The following is a 20999-nucleotide window of genomic DNA, read 5'->3' as shown; positions in this document are numbered from 1 at the left end:
GTCTCCACCTGACGTGCTCGGAGCTCCTTATGGCATGGAGATTCGAAAAGCGCCGAGCCGCCCTACCCCTCATCTCCGACCACCTCGCTCTTCCTCAACTCGAGCCCTCACCACTTGCGATTGCTCATTTCACGATTAGAGATCACTGTATTTTTGCCCGACATGTCGACCGAAGCCACCGCCCGCGCCTTCTTCTCGTCAAAGTTCTTCGCCGTGGTGGGCGCCAGCTCGAACCCCGCCAAGTTCGGCCACAAGAGTGCGTTCCGGCTCCCCGAGTCATCCACCCCCCGCGTTTTCTTCAATCCTTCTCCCGCTCACTCATGGAGCTAAAAGAGGGAGCGCTGCCACTTCACTCCAGTAGACACTCACACATCACTGGCTACCTTTTCTCATAAACACACCTGACCCCTCACAAGACACCCAACAGGGCCACTAACATAAAACCTCCAGTCTTCGCATGGTACCTCCACCACAGCATCCCCGCGACGCCCATCAACCCGACCTCCAACACCGTCAACGCCGCCGGCAAGGACCACCCCGCGGTCCCCAACCTCGCCGCCCTGCCCAACCCCAAGGAGACCTCCGTCTCCATCATCACCCCGCCCGCCGCCACCCTCAAGGTCCTCCACGAGGCGAAGGAGCTCGGTATCCCGGCCGTCTGGCTGCAGCCGGGCACTTTTGACGACGCCGTGCTCGATTACGCGCGCGGCGAGGGCGGCTTCGAGGCCGTCGTCGCGGGCTTCGGCGGCGGCACTGTCGGAGGCGAGGGCTGGTGCGTCCTCGTTGATGGAGAGCGGGCGATGAAGTCTGCGGGGAAGCTCTAAGCGTAGCGTACCTAGGCCAGGCCACGATGGAGGAGCAGCAGCAGCGGCAGCGCTGTGCCAAGAACGACGGGACGACCACGTTGACATGTGTGTTACGAAATGAATTACGAGAATTTACCCTTTAGTTTGGGAATGCGTGACCCCCCGCCCTAGGCACCGGGCCTCCAAACACACACGCCTGGATCATCCATCGTGAAGAAACGCCGCGTTGGCGAGGGCTCACCGAGATAGCTCCGTTCCATGGTGCCTTTAAAGTTGTGACGACGTTCAGGTCACACCGCCACCACCCCTCCTCCCCTTCTCCCCGCCACCTCTGTTGCATGCAGGATCACTCCAGCAGATCGAGGGNCCCTCCTCCCCTTCTCCCCGCCACCTCTGTTGCATGCAGGATCACTCCAGCAGATCGAGGGTCTTGGGATCTTGTCATTGATTCCCCCGGTGTGATCGAGTCAAGTTGCCAAGTCTGGGGTAAGGAACCTAGCGCGTCGTCCGTCGGGTGCCGGACCGGATTTTGAGCCTCAAGTGATCCCATCACGAAGTTGCTCCAGTTCACACACTTCCCCCAAGGAGCAGAGAATCCGCCCTCCCATGAATCTGATTTTCTACTCAAATTCAATTCTTCACTTTCAAAGTGATTCGTCTCACCCCATCTCCCGACATCTCATCTCCAATCCCAACCCCTGTTCATCCTCAGTTCAACAACAAACGGGCGACGCACACGCCTCATCCGCTACCCCGACTTCTGCTCCCTTGATCCGTCCCAAGCTTTCCCCGCAATTTGCACATCCAGTCGCCGGGTCTCCACACAAGCTGAAGCTTCATCCCCAAACATCCCCAAACTCAAACCAACCCAACGCGTATTAGTCTAGCTCCCCCTCTCCTAGACCAGCGCACCTATTAACCTGCGTGTGCTGAGAACTTGGAGCTAAGAGCCCTTCTTATTACTATGGTATGTCGAGGCGCTCACGGGTAACGATACTCGCGTGGGCCGCATGCGCTACTGCAAGCCCGGGCTCCGCGTCCCTCCCGTCCGCCGTGTTATTCCCCTCGCTTTGCCGTCTCAATCCGGCCGGCACAAACATCATTGGACCATTCTTCATGCTCTCTGTCAGTTCTCTGTCAGAAACTCCCGTTGGCCGCTGCCTCGTCACATATGCGCCCTCCCTTGCCTCCACGCGAGATGAGCGAATCAGCCTCACCTGGAGCCCCAATCGACTCGTCACAACGGTCTTCTCTCCTCCCCTCGTAACCAGAACCGGCCGTACGGTGGACGGCTCCAACTGAGACGTTGACAGAAAACTTCCCCAGATTCGCACGTCTGCGCCCCTCACTGTCACATCCCAACCCCGTCTAGTTGGGGGACATGGGAGGGGGACCCATAAACGTCCAGACCTCCTCGAACCCCAAACGTGACCTCCACTCAAGAAACTTCCGCCTTGGGCGAATCATCCTCTGTAGATCCTGCATCATGCCACTCCCGGTCCGGCATCCGGGGGGTTTGCAGACACCACCCATCATCCTTTGTGCCGAACCCTCCACGCTCTCTGCCGGTCGCCCTAGCGAAATGCCCTCTCCGTCCAATGCCTCTCCCCAATGATCGCAAGACAGGAACCCCGTCTCGTTCCCCATCATGGAGGTCCTGCTGCCAACTCTCCGACTGGACCGGTCATGCCAGCAGGTCCTTGCCAAGATGGCCGGTCCTCATACCCATGTCGGGGGCTTTAAGTCCTCCTCCTCTGGGCGTAAGGCAGTATGCAGATGGGGGGAAGGACTAGACTCGTTGTGGTGTCCTGGGGGGGCCTTCATAATGGAGGGCTCTGGCAGGTTCACCTCATCTTGCTCTTGCGTCCCTGACATCTCTCGTTGTTTGTTCCTCATTGTTCATCCAAACCTTTTCCTGTATCATTAGCTACTCCGTCACCAACATCATTGTAACAAAAGACATACATATCTTTATTTAATATGGCAACCATGGACCACAAAGAGTTCCAAGAAGTCCGCTCACATTCCCACCACAACGGCCACCACCGGCCGCCCCGTGGCCCGCCTACGCCGCAGGCCAACGGCTACGAGTACGCCGACGAGTACATCCACCCCGAGATGAGCCGCGACGACGCCCTGAAGAGGATGAAGACGGCCGGGTCCATCTCAATCTCGCCCGAGCTGTTTGAAAAGCTGTACCTGTCGCCGCAGAACCAAGTCAAGGGCGAGTTACGCAAGACGTTTGGTAACCCTACGCCAATGTTAGTCCCCCAATTAGCATACATGTCTGCGGATGTATTTACTAACATGATACAGTGCCATCGTGGGCTTTCTCATCTCCCTGACTCCCCTTTGCTGCGATTTGATGGGATGGCGTGGTGCTGGTGGCAGTGGAGCCGCGGGCATGTAAGTCCGTCCCATTGTCCCCTCATCCTCCCCTTGAGTCTCAACTGATGTTCCATCATCCAGTCCCATATATTTCTTCTTTGGCGGCCTTCTCATGTTCGTCGGCGGTCTGCTGGAATGGGTCCTCGGTAACACGTTCCCGGCGACGGTCTTCACCACATTCGGAGCCTTCTGGGCCTCCTTCGGCGGAACCCTCAACCCCTCCTTCGCGGCCTTCTCGTCGTATGCCCCGGCGGGCGAAGCTGGGGCCGCAGGACTGGCGACCAAAGGCTTCAATGCCAGCTTCGGTAAGTCATCAATCTCTCGATGGTAATTTCGTGTTGGAACTGATCGGTCTGCCAGGTTTCATCACCCTCGCCATGGGCATGATCTGCCTCGTCTTCCTCGTTTGCTCCCTCCGAACCAACATCGTCTTCTTCGTCATCTTCCTGACGCTCGTCCCTGTGTTCGGCCTCATCACTGCCGCGTATTGGTTCCTGGCCATGGACTTTACTGGAAACTCTGCGTTTGCTGCCAAGCTTCTGGAGGTGAGTCGTTAACCTTCTACAATCCACAAAAAAAAAAAAAAAAAAAAANAAAAAAAAAAAAAAAAAAAACCATAGAGCTGATTCATGATGCTTTTCAGGCCGCTGGGGCGTGTGCTTTCGTGACATGTATGGCCGGCTGGTGGCTCATCTTCGCTATCTTGCTTCCTTCGGTCGACTTCCCTCTGGAGATTCCCGTTGGTGACTTGAGTCGGGTCATTCGAGGAAGGAGCGAGAGGAGTCAAGTCTGAAAGTGAGTCAACTAGAAGGGGGGTACTGGGTAGGGGGAGGGAAAATGCATCAGAAAATGACAGCTTGTTCCCGCCAAGAAGCACACACATGCATTTGGAACAATAAAAGGCACCCGTCAAATTGTTTCTTCACGTTTCTGTCGGAGAGCCTCGTGACTGTTGATTGCTCCCAGCAGGCCAGGTTGAAGTTTGTAGAAGCTGCGACTGTTCCTCAGGAAGGAGGGGTTTTGCTGGCCGCAACGGCAGTTCACACGAAACCTAGAAAGTCGGCGTTGGGACAGCCCGTTTGCGAATAGATACATGATACAAGGCTTCCAACGAAAGCAAATCGATGTAAATTTGGCTTTCCCCTTCTTCCATGTTTTGTTGCGTCGGGTCGTTCCCCTCCTCGCTGGGTGGCAGGTGGTAGGTGGTAGGTAGACCTGAACAGGAAAGACCTCTTCAGCGGCTAGGCTCCTCCTCTGAAAGGGAAGGCTCGACCCGTTTCGCTGTCGGCATTCAGTATCCTTCCTGCTTCGTTCTTTCCTAACTTTGCGTCCATGTTTCGTTCTCCTTCCAATTCTCCACCATCATTCTTGCCATCCTCCATACTCAACGTCATCCCCTCGGACCCCTCCACTCCTCTCTCCAACACGATCTGCAGCCCGAATCCACCTGCCGTCCTAGCCGCGTCGGCTGGAATTCTTCGCAACCATGTCTCTCAAGCGCAAACGAACCATGGAAGAGTATGTCTTCAAGTTATTTCCTCCTTCTCAACTTAGCTGACGCGCCCGATATCAGTATCTTCCAGTCCAGACAAATCACTTTCGTGATTGGCAAGGAGAAGAAGGAGTACTCCATTCACGAGTCGGCCTTCAGCCTCCTGTCCCGACCCCTCGAGGCGCTATTGACGGGAGGTATGCAAGAGTCTCAGAATGCCAAGGTCATCTGGGGAGAGGTTGAAGATGATGTTTTCCTCGCCCTCGTCGAATTTGCGTACCAGGGCTCGTACCCAATCCCATCACTTCGCAAAGTTATTCGACAAAAGCCTTCCTCCGACAGCAGTACTTGTGAGGGCCTCAGCAACGATAACTCACAGGGTGACGCCAAGAACGGACCAGACAACCAGACATTTCTATCAATCAACTCTTGGATGTCAGAGGCTGTTGACCGATGGGTCCCGAAGTACATTTTTTGCAATTACAGCTTCAACCAAGGCCAGCCTCCGCGAAAGCCAAAGTCGACTTCCACGTGGGCAACCGAAATGAAGATGAGCAATCATACTGGCTATACCGAAGTCTTCATGCTGCACGCACGACTCTATGTTCTCGCCGATACATACGCGATCGACAAACTCCGAGAGCTTTGTCTCCGGAGACTCCGCATCAGCTTTCTCAACGTCACTCCGAACGCAGAGCTGCTCGAAACCTTGCATGACTTGATCTTTTACGCTTTCGAAAATCCCACAGCTTCAGATGAATTTCGCGAGCTGTTGCTTCATTTTTGTATCGCCCAGATGGTGTGGCTCAAAAATAATGGCTTTCTGGAGCGGATGAGAGAGGAGCTTCCCGAATTTCTGGCCGACTTGGCTGTTGAGATTCCATTCAATTGCTGGGAGTGAATTTCGACAGAGGCTTGAGCAATGGACCATGGATATCAAGCTGCTGGCGGCAGGAAGCTTCAGTTTAGCAATCTTGGCCTAGGACCGTGGAATTGGCTAGTACGGGGAGTGTGTACAGGGCCGCGAAAATGGATAAGAGCTACTTAACGTCATCAAAAATCAATACCATCAAGTACCCGTGACTTTCTGCTTCGCATTATATCTGTGAAATCTGTGCTGCTTAAGCCTTCGTCACTGTGACCTGGGTTTATAAATGCCCCTACCCGGAATCTCACCATAGAGGCCAACTGTGCGGGCTTGACATCCAGTTTGCGACCAGTTTGCGATTAGATGCATAAACGAGGAAGGGATGAAAACACACGCAGTGAGCCATGCTCTTGAGTCAAATATAATCTACGTCATCATCATTTTGATAGCATCCGCGTTATCAGATTGATTAATCCTGTCCTACATAATTTGGACCGCCTTACTCAGCGGCCATGCCTGGACAACGGGATGCTGCCGAAGTTCGAACTTCTTGGCGTTGATATATCGTTCCAGAGCCCCACTTCTGCACTGCGCCATGACTTGCGTTGCCCGTAGATAACCAGATTGCTCACTACCAGCGCCGCAAGTATCCCTCGTATAGTAAGGGGACCCCGATCTTATTTGCCCTTTACAGCCTCAGTCAGGCCCGCCATGGGATACGACATGTTGGCGATCGTCCATACCACCCCCATGGGCCAAAATTAGTCCAAACTCTAAATAAATAGGATGTTTAGGAGAGATACCTGCATTCTGGCGGGCTGATCGTCACGTTTTGGTGGATATAAATGAGTCGATGTCCCGCAGGCCGCAATGGCGCAGAAGTCACACCACACTCATTCTTTACCAGACAATGAAGTTTCTCACTCTTTTCTCCTGTGCAGCCGCCGCGGCAGCAGCTGTAACACCTCGTCATGGCGCCGAATCGGTCGAGAACAAACTCCAGACCAGGGAATTGTCCTGCGATGTTTGCGTGTAAGTCCCCATCATATCTTCTTGCAGACAAACTGGAATCCTCAACTGAACACTGGGATAGAACCACTGTCAAGGGCTCGTCTACAACAGTCTGGGGCCCTTTCCCATTCGGTTACGGTAGCGGAGGCCTGACCACGGATAATGTGTACGTCGGCTGTGATGTCGACATCGACCGCACGAGCGCAACGGATTGCAGCCAGTGGAGGGTGTCGACGTCGGGTTCATGTGGGCAGGTTACCAAGCAACAGATCTGCTGAGACACACTGCGGTATATGCACAGGGCAATGGCATAGAACATCGAATCGATCAAGAGAGCGTGTTTTTTCTCAGTGTTGAGAAAGAGTGCCACTAGAATTGAATGAGACTGCTATGAGACAACACGCATGTTGAGTTTGCCAATCTTCCTTCTTGCATCATTCAATTAAGACCAAGATGCAACCGGTTTTTAACCAAGAGCTGGACTAAATTGAAGGCCATCTCCAGCCTGAGGTTGAATTAGCTTGACCAACATCCTCAATGTCACGGCTCTTACAGTACTGTTGAGTGCTACATCGTGATCATTAACACTAAATCCAGACATTCTAGACCGAAGAACCATGCCGAGTCAGCAGTGCAACGCCCTGTAGGTTTGCATGCCGCATCTAAGAAATCTAAGGCTTCAAAGAAGGATTGTTCTGTCATTTGCGAAGCCATATAAGAGAAAATCAGCTTGTTTGCAATGCGGGCTCCTGCTTGCTTTGGTTGCCTGCCTGGATCGCTCCTTCCTTGATCGCTCCTGCCTTGACCATTTCTACCTTGAAGTTCGAACATTTCACCCCAGGACCCACCCAAATATTCGAATTGTTTTCCAGTGCAATAGAGTGTTTGATTCTCTTTCCACCACTTGCCGGCCGCATCTGCGTCTTCCCTTCCTTTCACCACAGCAAAGCTCTCGCCAGGCGAGAGCAACTCATCTTCAGGCTTGCTGCGTTGTCAATCTCAACTTCGCCACTGATATTCCCGCTTGCCAATTCCATTCGATATCGCTGCAAACGCTAGTACGTGGTCGCGCGCCTATGTCATCATCTGCAACGATGTCTCTCAAGCGCAAAGAACCCATGGATGAGTATTTCTCACTGCCAAAACTTCTGATCTTCGCCCCACCACTAACAGTGTATGCAGGGCAGCATCTTCAAACAGCGCGCCTCCCAAACGCCAAAGAGACATGAAAGAGTATTTTGCCCAAGCTACTACATCATCAACCACTGCTAATCACGTCACACAGGATCCTCAAGTCTCGCATCATCACATTCGTCATTGGCCCTGAAAAGGAGCAATTCATAGCTCACGAGTCCTCCATAGCCGGTCTTTCCGAGCCTCTCCGTGTTCTAGTCACTGGAAACATGAAAGAAGCCATCGAGGCTAAGGTCACCTGGGAAGACGTGGAACCGGCTGTATTTGTCAGTTTGATGGAGTTTGCATACAATGGCAACTTTTCGACCCCAAAATCAGAACAGCAAGGAAACCGCGGGGTGGAAGCTCCTGACTTGAATGAAGAATCATGTGCGAATGAGAGGGAAGACAAGAGAGACAAGGGAGACGCCAAGGACAAGGGAGACGACAGGGACGAGAGAGACGATGATGAACGACACAGACAGGGCGGAGATTCGGGAAACCTCGACACCTGCCAGCCCACTGATGAGGACACAACTCTGATGAGCTGCTTGGAGGAAGACGACGACTCGACCTGGGAAGCATGCGCAAACGGCAGGTTCTCGCACAAGCACTTTCGGCTCAAGCATTTTCACCAGTTGAAAGACAGCCCGTCTAGCTTGGATGTTGACATTATTCCTTATGATGTCAAGGCCTACATAATGACCGCAAAGCTTTACGTCATATCTGACAAGTACGACATTGCGGCACTCAAGAGTCTTTGCCTTTACAATTTCACCTACAACCTGGCTCACATTAGCGGCAAGGAGGCCACTATGGATATCCTGGCTGCTACTATTCGATACGTCCACGCACACACCATGCCGAAAGACCAACTTCGAAAGTTGCTTTTGCGATTCCTGATCACGGATATGGAGTGGGCACTTGCCAACGATATAGTAAGGAAGATGCTCGACGACATTCCCGAGCTTGCTTCTCAGCTGATACTCCTGGTGCCTTCCTACTACTGGGAGGAGCTCAAAGATGGAAGGTAGGAAGGCCACCTACTGAGAGCACGCAAGCGAACATGGCTTCACAGATGGACAATAAAAACCATAGAAAAGCAACTAATCATTGTGTCAGCCCATAATTTTGAACCAAAATGAGACTATCCTAGGAGATAGGGATGTTTCCTTGGTGCTTAACTCTACTCGTTGTGGCTGTTGGCCCAAAATGGTTCGGTCGATTACACCGTCATCTTCGTCATTCTTGTTTTGAATACGCCTTCGTCATCCGTTCTCATTATTCGTGTTCGTCTTCGTCGTTGCTATTGCTACTTTCCTACATCTTTATCCACTTGATTGGCAAACCCTTGTCTAGCAGTCAGATAAAGTTCGTCTAAACTGGTTTGGGTTCCATGCTAAGGAGGATTACTTTAGTCTGCTTCCCATTACTATCGTGGCTACAGAGGGTTGGCTCTTGAAAGAGAAGAATTGATCATTATGGTTGTCAATGCTTCTGTGAGAATTGCCAACCACCGGCACGACGGCACCTGGGTAATCCGGACACAGAACGGACGTAATCGACACGTGGTCATTAAACTCCACATAATTTGGAGGGTATAAAAGTGACCTGTCAGATTTAGATGCAGATGTAACGTTGGATATCGAATATGATACGACGATGCAGAAAGATAGTGGGTGAGCAACAGGCCAAAAAAGGAAGATTGTCCGCCCCCAAAAGCGTCCCAGTTCCGGGTGGGCTGAGACACCCACGCTAGTGTTGGTTCTCCCACTCTTCCCTATTTTCCCTCCAACCCCTCCTTTGGAAAGACATTTTGTTCTGAAACAAAGCCGATTCCGTGACATCGTCTCTCAGACTCATACTTGTGTGAGACAAAATCATTCAGCTCTGGATCCAAAGGTAGTATGGCGGAACCTGGAACTGCTGGCGGACCTGCGCCAACTTCTCCACCTCGATCCCCAGAGGTCCCTGAGGTCCCAGAGGAGCCAGTGAATGTTCCTGAAAACCTTCCTGAAGGTGCCATTGAGCCTCAAGAAAATCTCAATGACGAGGCAGAAGGCTATGAGTCGGCTTCCGATACAGTTACCAATGCTTCCACCTCGCTATCATCGTCCGTTCGAGACTTCAACTTCGAGAACAACCGACGATATCACAAGTACAAAGAGGGACGGTACACATTTCCCAACGACGATGCTGAACAAGAAAGAGAAGATATGAAACACGCAATGGTAGTGAGCATATGCGGCGGCAAGTTGCATACCGCGCCGCTTGAAAACCCTCAAAAGATTCTGGATATAGGTACCGGCACCGGTATCTGGGCCATTGACAGTAGGTTTTCCGCTCCGAATTTTTTGCGACATCAAAAAAGTTCTGAATGACTTACGAGAGGGTCTGCTTTTCCCAAACCGCAGTGGGCGATGAATACCCGGAAGCTGAGATCACTGGTATCGATCTGAGCCCAATCCAACCCTCATATGTGCCGCCGAATGTGCACTTCATCGTTGATGATGTGGAGGCTGAATGGCTGTATCCGGATAATTCTATCGACTACATTCACCTGAGGCACATGAGCCCGGCCATCAGAGACTGGACGAAGGTTCTTGATCAGGCATACAGGTTTGTCTTCAATCTCCTCATGGCAAGATATCTTAAACATGCCTAATTCTCTATCAGGGTTCTGAAGCCGGGTGGCTGGATCGAACTCCAAGAGATGTGGTGGTTTTACCACTGCGACGATGGGACTATGCCTGAGGATTACGCCTTGACAAAGATGATCAAGCTCATTTGGGACGGCCTCGAAAAGTTCGGCATTGATCGCAATCTACCCAACTCTTACTCAGGACGAATTGAAGAAGCGGGATTTGTGAATCAAGTGCGCGACAAAGTGAAGGTCCCATTCGGGGGGTGGCCGAAACGACCTGACCTAAGAATGATCGGATCGTATTGCGCGGCAGTCGTTTATGATGGGCTATACACTATCAACCACGGGCCCTTGACGAAAGGCCTGGGCTGGACTACGGAGGAAGTTGAGGTCTTCCTAATGGAGATCCGAAAGGACCTGTTGAATACGTCGATCCACTCATACGTCCACTATGAGACCGTTGCGGGCCAGAAGCCAAGGGGGGAGAACGTATGAAGCAAGACATAGTTGACTTCTCCACGTCTAGAATTCGTGATCAAACAATTCTATTTTTCCCTCACAGGTATCAAGACTGGAACTCAATAACCGTGTGTGTCGAAGGCTGGGTCATTGCACGTGCCGGTGATCCCTTCTGGAACAGCGTTTTCTTAAAATACGTCACAACTACCTGCAAGGTTCTCCATAATTGACAAGCGATAAATATCGGCTGCGTTTGAATCGTACTCGTTCTATGAAAAGAAACTTCTTTCAATGTTTCTTTTCCGCAGGGTCTGTCTCAGTCGGGTTGGTCGTTTTCGGATCTGTTGGTGTCGTCTCGTCTGGGTCCTGTGTCGCCGGTGTCGGCGATCCCCCACGACCAGCGTCACAGCCTTGCTGGTCTTTCAGAGCGCCATAGAAGCTCTCCCTATACGCCGCGTCCATCTGCGCCTGGAAATTCGCGTCGATGAAGGGAACCTGCGTCTTCTCGTACTTGACATCCTGCAGCGCCTTTGCCGCCGCGTCCGGGAGCGAGTCCCACCCGACGAGCGTACGCTCGAAGACCTTGTCGCCGTCGGCGCCTGTAAAAGGCGCTATCGCGGTGTCGTGGATCTGAATTTTAGGGTGTGTCGGCATGTCCACGCCTACAGTTGTCGACTTGAAGGAGAAGTCGCCCGCATTCGCCGTGCCCCAGGTAAGATGGTCGGTCGTGAAGGAAATACCCACAGGCCAGACGGCGGTGACATCGTCGTCAACGCAGCCCCAGCGGTTAATCCAGACGACAGCGCTGGCCCAGTAGTGCCGGTGGCCGTTATCATTACCCTTGGCCCAGCGGACCTTAGGCATGTAGTAGCTGTACATAATACCAGTGCGACCCTGGCTCGAGCCGCGGCGGGCGTAAACTTGAGCATTTCCCCCTTTATCACAGCCACTTCGGCCGCCATTCGTGGGTTTCAAACCACCTCTAGAGTGATGATGTGAGCATATTTGGGGTATTTAATGGGTAGGGAAGGGTTTCATTGCTTACCCGAGGTTTCCGCTGGCATCTGTGGCCGGGTATGGATCGCAACCTCCCGCCACGTACAGGAAGGGGCTAAACCGGAGTTCAAGCTGACCATCTACACCTGGCGAAGCATTTTGGGTAAGCGCAACGACTTTGTCATGGTCGATCCAATTGTGTCCACCCGAGTCGTCTTGGCCTCGTGGGAGTACCGATGACGCTACGGTATTGAAGAGAAGACAGCCCAGTAGGGGCCAAACGGCGACAACTACCATCTTGCCTTCTGAGTGAGTGTATGTAACGAGAGTAGATGAGTGGCTAGGCAGTTGCGCAAGTGCAAACAAACCCCAGGAAAACGAATGTAAAAGGTGACCTCACGATGTACGTGGCATAAGCAGATCTTCACTTCGACATACTTATGTTCCTCGTCCCGGGAGGATTCTCAGTAGTGGTTTTAAAACGATTGGAAGCATGATGGCTTTTGCACACAGTCTCTTCGCTCACTGCATACATTACATTAAAGAGAGTTTTCCCCCGTGGCTTCATTTAGCATCCCCCTTCATTACCTCGGGCCAAAAGGGCGTTGAGTATACGAACGGTATGGCCGGACACAGAGTTATTTCCACACCTCGCTCCTTGTTATTTTCTTTGTGGTCTTAATGATATTGATCTGACTTGCCGGTAGGGCTGGCCTCTATGCTTCGTGTAAACTTTCACCTTCATATTACTGTGGGTAATAATACGGAACACGGTGCCGAACTCTATGTAGCCGGCGGGATGTCATGCCGACGCATTAGCTTGTGCCTTCCCGGGACCCCTTATTGCTACGCCAGTCCACGCCCCTTAACCTGCGTGTTTTAGCAATTACGTTAACGTAACTAGGCGTGGGTGTTGAGAGAGTTGAAGAATAGCTGAGTTGAAATGATATACTGCATATTCGGCCAATTAGAACTTCAGACGGACCCAGGGCCATCTGATCAAGAATCTGCAGGCTGAACAATGTTCGCCCTGGGCTAGCGGTTTAGACAAGACAATTCAAAATGGAAAGTTAGTATCCTCGCCGTGTCCATTCCATCCGATCGGAACGTGTCATGCAGACCTAGGGGATCGACCCCGAGAGTTGAAGCGATTCACCGCGCGAAAATGAACGGTGGTTCAGTAAGAAAGGGTTACAGTAAAGTTTGCGCCCCGAAATAGCAACTCCCGCCGAGCCCCAGAGAATGGCGCACAGCCCGGCTACCAATGGAGTTGCCGAAAGCTTATTAGCCAGGGGCATTCCGCATCTAAATCAACGTTGAGCAAATTACGCTCATGCCCTTTATTATTCTCGGAAGGACGGAGAATTTGCGAAAGAATCCGTTACGGCTCGGACAACGGCTCAACCATGTGCACTAGATTCCGATCGAAACTTAAAGTTGGATCGCAAGATGCCGAACACATGGCTTCGCAGTCGGCGTCACCGTCTTGACTCCTGAATTCGGCCTCAATTGAAATTGCACTACGGAAAGATGCAGACCAGTTAAATACCTTGACAGAAAAGCTTCCTGACTGCGTTATAAAGATGGGAAGAGATGTCACCACTTCCTGCCTGCTAGTTGGTCCAGGTGCTATGTCCTCTGCCACAAATGCGACACTCCGCGAGAACTTTGTGCAAAACAGCCCTTTGGGGCGCCTTCAGTCTCAGCGCCGTCAAGACACAAGGGACAAACGGACTTCTCGCCAGCGATGAGAACGACTGGTTGGCATTAGACAACGTCGATCCTTGGTATCTGCCCCCGGACATTGTTGACGGCGGTGACAAAGATGGCTCTGGTGCGTTCACAACACCCGCATAAATCCTCTTCAAATTTATAAGCTGACCATGAAAATCTGCAGTCTTAATAATGAACGGCCGAGTGCGCTGCGGTGTCGTCCCTCTCGACAAGAGCGGCAACGTGTGGACGATCCCCGCTAATGGCGATTTCGACGCTGTCGGTTACATCCTGCCCCGAGGCGGCTACGACTCACGATCCGACAAGAGCCTAGCAGACTGTGTGCTGCGTGAGTCCAAGGAAGAGGGCGGCTTCATCATCGACGTCAACTCGCTTATTCCCCTCGGACTGAGCAAAGGGGAGACAGTGTACTGGTACAAAGGCACCGTCACCGAGACCGTCGACCCGACCGAACCGCGCGACCGCCCGCCAAAGTCCTTCGCTGCCGCGGAAGCGCGAACAGAACTGCAGAAGCCGGCCAAGAAGCCAACGAAGAAGTCGGACATGCGAATGGCGTTCAACAAGGCGGATTCAGCATCCGAGTCTAACAGTTACCGTTCAACGTTCAAGGCGGGTGGCGGTGCCTCGGCCTACTCGTTCAAAGATGCCGGGGCGGCTATGGAAGTGTACAGCACCGAGTTTCAGAGCGGCGGCGCGCCGATCGTCAAAGTGGAGGTGGACTCGTTCTTGAACAAACTCGTAGCAGAGAAGGCGGAGAGTAGTCAGGACCAGACCAAGAACCGGCTGAGTCTCGCGCGTATGATGGGCTCGGTGTGGCTCAGGAAGGGACTCGCGATCAAGCAGCTCAGTGCGGTTGAGTTTCTTGACGTCGTCGATGATAAGACTCGTGCTGCGATAACGGCAGTCCAAGGCGAACTGGAAGCCGTAGCCGAAGATTTCGAGGTTCAGTCGACGGATTCGGTGCACTGGGGACGTCTGGTGAGCACACCTCTCGGCGAAGCTGCACAGAGCTTGGCTGCCGCGGCGGAAAAGTCTGTGTCGAAGATTTCTGTTACTAGTAGTCCCATTGGTATCGTCTTCGACTTAGTTTGAGTGGTTGTAGAGCAGCAAATGGCTGCATGGTTGGCGGGTTAAAAGGAGACAAATAAAGATGCCCCATTTGTCCGTTTTTCTGCACCGTTCGTCCTGAAATCTTGAAATGTCATCATGGATCGTCATATCAGGGGGTCATGGTACCAATGCCGTAGATTCTCAATAATGCTTAACTCGGGGCGCTGACTTGACGAGGTTTATTGACAGGAACTGCAGCTATGAGTTTAGATAGTATCTATTCGCGAAGCCCCGTTAGTTCGGATTTAATGGGTGCTTCCAGGCCTCATATGCTATTTACAAGTGTTCATGATGAAAGCTTAGTGAAGCAGAGATTAAGGACGCTGTGATGCCCACTTTGTCTTCGGGCAACCGGCAGCCAGTGCTCGTTATGAGTGGTTCGCAAGGATCAAAACGCGAATACATTTCGTCTCTTCCCTCAACGCTTCTTCTAGAGCCAGGGACCAAGTTGATTAACACTTTCGTCGTATGTCTCAACGACGGTAGAAATTTGACATCTTCTTAGGCGTACTCGATTTCTGTCAGTTTAACCGACTGCCACACAGGAATTTTCGATGGTGACTCAGGGTCATGGGTCGTCAACGAAAACACGCTGAATGTGTATGGTTATATCGTCGCCGCAGGCGCTTTTGGAGGAGGCTGCGTCATCTCGATGATTGATGCATTCTGAGATATGAAAAGAACGTGTGGCTTTCACTGTGCCGAAGTAGCCAGTGCGACGGACGTCTTTCTCGCTTCGTCTGGCTTCAGAGGTGCCGCTGAAATCTACAGCAGCCAGAAAACTCACAAGTCGCCAGATGGCATCCTCGAATACAGCTGCATCGGGGAATAGCTTAAAGTTGATGCACACAAAGGGTTGGTCTTGACTGTCTATCTCATCGAATCCATTTGTCCCTTCAGAGAGATGCCAAATGCCACATTCTTCACCTCAGGCTTCAAAACTTACTTGAAGACCCCTATTAGCGGTTTATACGAGGGCAGGACTGCCATTGACAAGCAAAGCCACGAAATGTCTGAATATTCCAGTGGTGATGAAGGCTGTTCGTGGGTGAACTCCTTTTCTGAGATGGACTGAGAACGCCACAACAGCGGTAGCTAATACAAGATTGAAGCATGGATGTGTCTTGAAACGGGGGCAAACAACGGCTAGAAGAAGTCTTAGAGTGAAAGAGTGGGATGATCGCAAGCGTAGACATCAGAAACCAAGAGTACTTCCTGTTGTATTCAATCTTTAACTTACTTCTCGCTAGAAAGACCCGACTGTAACAGCAGCTCTACGGTACTTCTATTTGTAATTCGTGGTGCTTTTGGGATCTGAAGGTAGGTGAGCTTTCTACGTAGACTAAGGTGCGACCGGAGTGGGTGCTATAAAAAGATGCAATGGGTGGGCTACTTGCGTGAATGTGTGATATTTATTCATGACTCCGTTCCGAGGTAGTAGCGAATCTCACTACTGCCTTGAGTAAAATTGTTCGCACTTCATTTAAATACCACATATTGGTGCTAGGCAGGTGGGCTTTTCTAAGAACACCAAGGCACGCGCTTACGCTTTCGAAGTTCATCTCGCATGGGAAGCACGCCTCGACTGGTCCTCCTCCTCTCCAACCATCAAAATCAGACACCGAGCCCCCTTACTCTATCTTCACACCTTGCCGCATTTTCTGGAAAGAATCCTTCTCAAGTTGAGTTCCCCGACGATAATTTGCTTGGAGAATCAGGGAGGTGCAACTCTCTCCCTCACATCTGACCCCACTTTATGGCGTCCGAGTGTCTCGGCCCGCTAAAGTCAAACCCAGCAACTACCCGACCTACCTTCCACAACCTCCAACTGCTACGTCTCATCATCACTTCATCGGACGCGACCTTCTGAATCCATTTCTAAAAGAAGACGAGCACAAGTTGAGACTGCGCAGGTGAATGAACTCGCACTTTTACTCCACACAAAACGATGGCTGGTAGAACCATCGTCGACACAGAGACGTCCGTCCCTCTCCCCCTTTCCGGTCGAGCTTACCTTGTTGAGTCGAGTACGTGGCTGCCAACTAACAACTGCCAGAATCTACACGTCGCGGGTCTTCAAGTTCATCGTGGGGCCAGAGAATACGACATTCCACGTCCATGAGAAGCTCTTTGCCCCTCACTCCAAGGGGTTGACGCGCATGCTCACTAACGGAATGCGCGAATCGCAAGAGGGCGTTGTCGTTCTAGACGATGTCGACAAGACCACTTTCACCAGCTTCCTGGACTACGCAACATACGGCAACTACAGGTTTCAGCGGACGATCCCTTCAGAGAACACCCAGTCGACGTTGAGTGACGATGATCTCACGCCAGAGAAACGGTGTGACTCTCTACGTGACCATCTCATTCATTACGATCATCGACGGGACATCATCGAGAGGAAGCCGTACTTGAAGTACATGGAGCTCTTTGTGAAGAGCGGGGACCAGCACGGGCTTTACGCACCTCCTACGTACCTGTCTGAACCTGACGAGCTTGGTTTTGACGTCGATCTGGACTTGAAACTCTCCAACAAGGAATTCGGCGAAGTCTGTCAACACCATGTCAAGCTCTACGCCTTCGCTGACAAGTGGGACATCTCTGAGCTCAGGCAGCTGTGTCTTCACAAGATTCACAACTGCCTGACCCGCGTCAAACTATGCGACAGCGGATACCACTTGCTTTTCGCCCTGATTGACGATGCTTACAAGAGCACCATGCCTGGAGATTTGCTCCGCAAGCTATTCACGCAGATGTGCGTGTCGGACATCAGCCTCATTCGAGGTATGTCTGGATTTCCCCGTCTGGTGTGCCGCCTTCCGGAGATAGGCCTAGACATGATCTTGGAGGAGCCCAAGTACTGGGAGGACAAACCGAAGGCCTTAGCCGACGTCAACAGCAAATTTCCACCGCGACCATCCATTGGCGACTATGATCAGAAGAGAAGCTAGGCATCTTGAAAGCAGGATCTCCACAACAGCAAAACATACTCTCGGGCTTGCTTGCGGGCACTTAAACTTTGAATCAATTGGCAATCTTTATCATTTTGGGCGTGGCGGAGCGGGACTATTTCAGGAAACGGCGTTGGGGGAACTTTGCACATTATGGCTGCAAATTATTTGTATCTGCCGTCTGCGGTAGCCAATTTGAGTGCGTACTGGATTTCTCTAGATCATCATCTATCTCTCCCTAGAAAGCCTTGATACGCGATGTTCAATGACGAGATCACAGTGCGTCGTAGTCCCTTCGAGAGACGGTGACATTGGAGCACGTCGTACCCCCTCTTGTAGCGCTAGGCACCCGGAAGCACTCGTTAGGGCAGGGTGCGCTGGCATTGTATTGCCATGAAAAGAGAGGATCCGTCTCATTAGTAAGGATCTGCCCGATCATTGATGTTTGATATCCAGGGAGTTGTCGAGACTGCTGGAATACATCGTACTTCAAAAGCTGTTAGCAAACGTTGATTAGAGGAAGTCTTGATACACCTACGCTACTCAAGGTCATTACACCCCAGCCAACGTTGTAGTTATGCTGGATAGTGGTGCCATAAACGTATTCTGTGAATATCTCATCAGCCTTCGACTTCACCAGAAAGATGTCGCGCGTCCGAGCTGACCTTTGAATCCTGCCCAACGAATGGCACTTGCGCACTGCTTCCAATGAGTCAATGCTACTTCCTGAGGTTTTCAGATACGTACCATAGGACAAGATTCGGCGTTGGTGTAGATGGAGAGGTCCCCCCATGCGGCGTAGATCTGACTGTGAAGCAGTCAGCAGTCAAGTTTGACAAAGTCTTGTGAATGTGATAGAAGTGGAACTTACGTTGGCGTCATCCCCTGCCCTGTAAACTTGGCAGTGCAAGCGTTGATGGCTGAAATTTCACCATGAACTGACTTTACGTTAGATTGGAGATGTATCAGCTGATCAACAAGACGTACTGGTTGGGTCTCCCGTGCGAAAGTTCGCGCCCTCGCATACAACTTCGTCGCTAGTGTGATTGACGATGATCGAGCCAAAGGCGGCGAAGGGGCAACTGAACACCTTTAGTCAATCGCAATCCGTAAGTCGGGCATGCACTGTGAGGGGCTCTTACGGTCCACTTTGGCGGTAGAGAGCTTCATTTGTCTAGTAGAAATGTTAGAATACCGCAATCGAAATCCCAAGTTTCAGTACCTACCTTTCTCATGTACTCAACTCGCTTCGCGGCCGGAACAGAGTTGACGGTCAAACCCGACATGTCCTGATCATCGTTTGGAATCACAAAGTGGGCTGAGCAAACGCTCAGCGCTCCCAAAGCGGACAACACGATTGATTTTAACATGGTGATTGCGCAAAGATCAGAGGAGTCAAATCACATTTCGAGACTCGCTTAGTAAAGGGCAGTGACCGATATTTATGCACTGCGAAGCAGCTCAAGATGCCGTTTTGCCAAATTCTTTAAGAGATAAGGACGTCCGGGATGATGGTTGGGGCCCACGTGCCGAACCCAACCACCCGGAACTCATGGTACCACCATGCCTGTCAATTGAAGCTATCACCATGCGCGACCCCGCAAAGACCCGCACCTGCGAGGGGGTATGTCATTAGCGCAGCTTCTCTTATCATTTCCCACGTTGCGGTGACAGCTTGGCCGCGGATGATTGCTGCAGTACTGCGGGGGAACTCCCGAGAGCGGAGGTCTGCGGAGGGTTGCCGGGCGATAAGATAGCGTAGCATTCCGCCGGTGTCGGTTGAGCTGGGAGTGGTGATGATATCTGTTGACACAAGTTTGATAGAGCCTGAGCTCAAGTGTCGCGTCTCCGAACATCTGCGAGCTTTGCCTCCAAATCATTCAAGCCCAACTCAAACAGCCACCGCATACGATCGACAGCGGGCTTTTCCACGTTCACCTCGCCCGTCGACTTCTGCCTCTCGGCCTCCGGGGATCTCTTCAAATTCGTGGCTCGCGTCATTTGGAGCACCTTGTCGATTTTGGCCTGTCGCCAGGATTGCCAAGCGCCAAGCGCACGAGGCCGTTCTTCCACGGTCCAGTTTCCAGACAAAACCTTTGCCAGAGCGTAGATATCTTCCAAAGCCTGATTAACACCTTGTCCCGACGAAGCTGGCATTGCATGAGCAGCGTCCCCGACGATGATGACATTTCCCGACGGTGAAGACCAACTGGGCAGCTTGGGCATCGTGTAGAATGGCCAGCTTAACAGGCCCTCTGGACGTTTGCACAGCTGATCAATGATTCGCCTTGCTGTGTCGTGCCATTGATCATAGTCCTTTCGCATCAGGGAAGCCAAGGACTTTGGGCTGGCTGCCAGATCCTGCCAACCCTCACGACCTTGTTCGGGATGCGGGAACTGCGTTCCTACCATGAGCATTGTGCCGTCCGATTCTTCGGGGACCATGAAAAAGCCGCCCGGTTTGCCTTGAATTGTGCAGCTGGTAGCGAAGAACTCCTTGTCGGGCCATTCAACAGAGTCGGTAGGGATGTGCCCGTACACGCAGAATACCCCCGTGTAAACAGGAACGAGGTCCGTCAGATAGCGTCTCAAAGTAGAGTGAATACCGTCAGATCCTACGACAACGGAAGCATGTTCCGTCTTCCCACCAACCTGAAATGTGACACCTTCCGGAGAATCGCTGATTATCTTCTCGAACTTGGCGTCAAAGTAGATTGGAACTTCACGTTCGGCAAGCATCTTCTTCATCTCTTGCAGAAGGGCAAGACGATAGAGACGATAGGCTGGATATCCATATACTTCCTTGGAAGCTAGCTTCATCGTATCCACAGTCTTATCGTCGCTGTTTTTGGTGATGCTGTCTTCGAAAAGGAAGCTTTTCGGCTTGATTCGACTCAAGACGCCGAGGTCGTCCAGGATGCGGCACCCGTTGGGTGTCAAAACCACGCCACTGGTGAGAATATCCGCATCTGCGCTTCTGCCTTCGTAGATTCGACAGGGAATCGACTTTTGGTGGAGGGCCAAGGCGAGAGCAGTACCCTTGAATGGCTGTTAGCTCACCCGCCGTGGCACTATGTAAGAGGGGACCCACGCCAAGGCCTGCGCCAATGATGGCAACGCCGTCCTTCTTGATGGTGTCCATTGATGATGAGACTGAGGTGTTTGTCTGTGATTAGTTGGAAGGTTTCGTGACGGGATTCCCCGCGAATGATCCGTACTTATATCAAGCTACCACTACCTATCAGACGGCGATTGATGAGATGAAACCGCCGCGCCCGAAAAGCATGGTCTTGACGGGAATTCGGGTGATGGAAGTTACCGTCTGGGCCATTGAAATTCGAGGAACCGGTATTTTATGATGCAGAGC

General features: G+C 51.9%; 8 protein-coding genes across 8 annotated transcripts; 5 read left to right on the top strand and 3 right to left on the bottom strand.

Annotated features, from left to right (window-relative positions):
* Positions 1 to 162: 162 nt before the first annotated feature.
* On the top strand, positions 163 to 824 carry GCG54_00008490 (uncharacterized protein; the record flags this gene model as incomplete). Its single annotated transcript, XM_045408455.1, has 2 exons — positions 163 to 256; positions 451 to 824. 2 exons carry the CDS (start codon positions 163 to 165, stop codon positions 822 to 824), a joined length of 468 nt encoding a protein of 155 aa, XP_045263145.1.
* A 1962-nt stretch (positions 825 to 2786) lies between these two features.
* On the top strand, positions 2787 to 3987 carry GCG54_00008489 (Protein alcS; the record flags this gene model as incomplete). Its single annotated transcript, XM_045408454.1, has 5 exons — positions 2787 to 3067; positions 3123 to 3212; positions 3276 to 3499; positions 3555 to 3739; positions 3838 to 3987. 5 exons carry the CDS (start codon positions 2787 to 2789, stop codon positions 3985 to 3987), a joined length of 930 nt encoding a protein of 309 aa, XP_045263144.1.
* Positions 3988 to 4680: 693 nt separating this feature from the next.
* Positions 4681 to 5587, top strand: GCG54_00008488 (uncharacterized protein; the record flags this gene model as incomplete). The annotated part of the gene is made up of 2 exons (XM_045408453.1): positions 4681 to 4712; positions 4768 to 5587. The coding sequence occupies 2 exons, from the start codon at positions 4681 to 4683 to the stop codon at positions 5585 to 5587; spliced, it is 852 nt and encodes a 283-aa protein (XP_045263143.1).
* A 2072-nt stretch (positions 5588 to 7659) lies between these two features.
* Positions 7660 to 10877, top strand: GCG54_00008487 (Secondary metabolism regulator LAE1; the record flags this gene model as incomplete). The annotated part of the gene is made up of 6 exons (XM_045408452.1): positions 7660 to 7739; positions 7800 to 8768; positions 9157 to 9188; positions 9596 to 10069; positions 10153 to 10357; positions 10415 to 10877. The coding sequence occupies 6 exons, from the start codon at positions 7660 to 7662 to the stop codon at positions 10875 to 10877; spliced, it is 2223 nt and encodes a 740-aa protein (XP_045263142.1).
* A 252-nt stretch (positions 10878 to 11129) lies between these two features.
* GCG54_00008486 (uncharacterized protein) lies at positions 11130 to 12134 on the bottom strand (the record flags this gene model as incomplete). Its single annotated transcript, XM_045408451.1, has 2 exons — positions 11130 to 11823; positions 11887 to 12134. 2 exons carry the CDS (start codon positions 12132 to 12134, stop codon positions 11130 to 11132), a joined length of 942 nt encoding a protein of 313 aa, XP_045263141.1.
* A 1350-nt stretch (positions 12135 to 13484) lies between these two features.
* Positions 13485 to 17632, top strand: GCG54_00008485 (uncharacterized protein; the record flags this gene model as incomplete). The annotated part of the gene is made up of 3 exons (XM_045408450.1): positions 13485 to 13671; positions 13735 to 14549; positions 16658 to 17632. 3 exons carry the CDS (start codon positions 13485 to 13487, stop codon positions 17630 to 17632), a joined length of 1977 nt encoding a protein of 658 aa, XP_045263140.1.
* Positions 17633 to 17906: 274 nt separating this feature from the next.
* Positions 17907 to 19002, bottom strand: GCG54_00008484 (uncharacterized protein; the record flags this gene model as incomplete). The annotated part of the gene is made up of 8 exons (XM_045408449.1): positions 17907 to 18119; positions 18171 to 18238; positions 18298 to 18331; positions 18380 to 18440; positions 18504 to 18570; positions 18620 to 18714; positions 18775 to 18806; positions 18859 to 19002. 8 exons carry the CDS (start codon positions 19000 to 19002, stop codon positions 17907 to 17909), a joined length of 714 nt encoding a protein of 237 aa, XP_045263139.1.
* A 463-nt stretch (positions 19003 to 19465) lies between these two features.
* GCG54_00008483 (6-methylsalicylic acid decarboxylase atA) lies at positions 19466 to 20774 on the bottom strand (the record flags this gene model as incomplete). The annotated part of the gene is made up of 2 exons (XM_045408448.1): positions 19466 to 20671; positions 20724 to 20774. 2 exons carry the CDS (start codon positions 20772 to 20774, stop codon positions 19466 to 19468), a joined length of 1257 nt encoding a protein of 418 aa, XP_045263138.1.
* Positions 20775 to 20999: the final 225 nt, after the last annotated feature.

Source organism: Colletotrichum gloeosporioides (assembly GCF_011800055.1).
Source record: "Colletotrichum gloeosporioides strain Lc1 chromosome Unknown consensus_52, whole genome shotgun sequence".
Classification (NCBI taxonomy): Eukaryota; Fungi; Ascomycota; class Sordariomycetes; order Glomerellales; family Glomerellaceae; genus Colletotrichum; species Colletotrichum gloeosporioides.
This window is presented reverse-complemented; position numbering and strand designations above follow the sequence as displayed.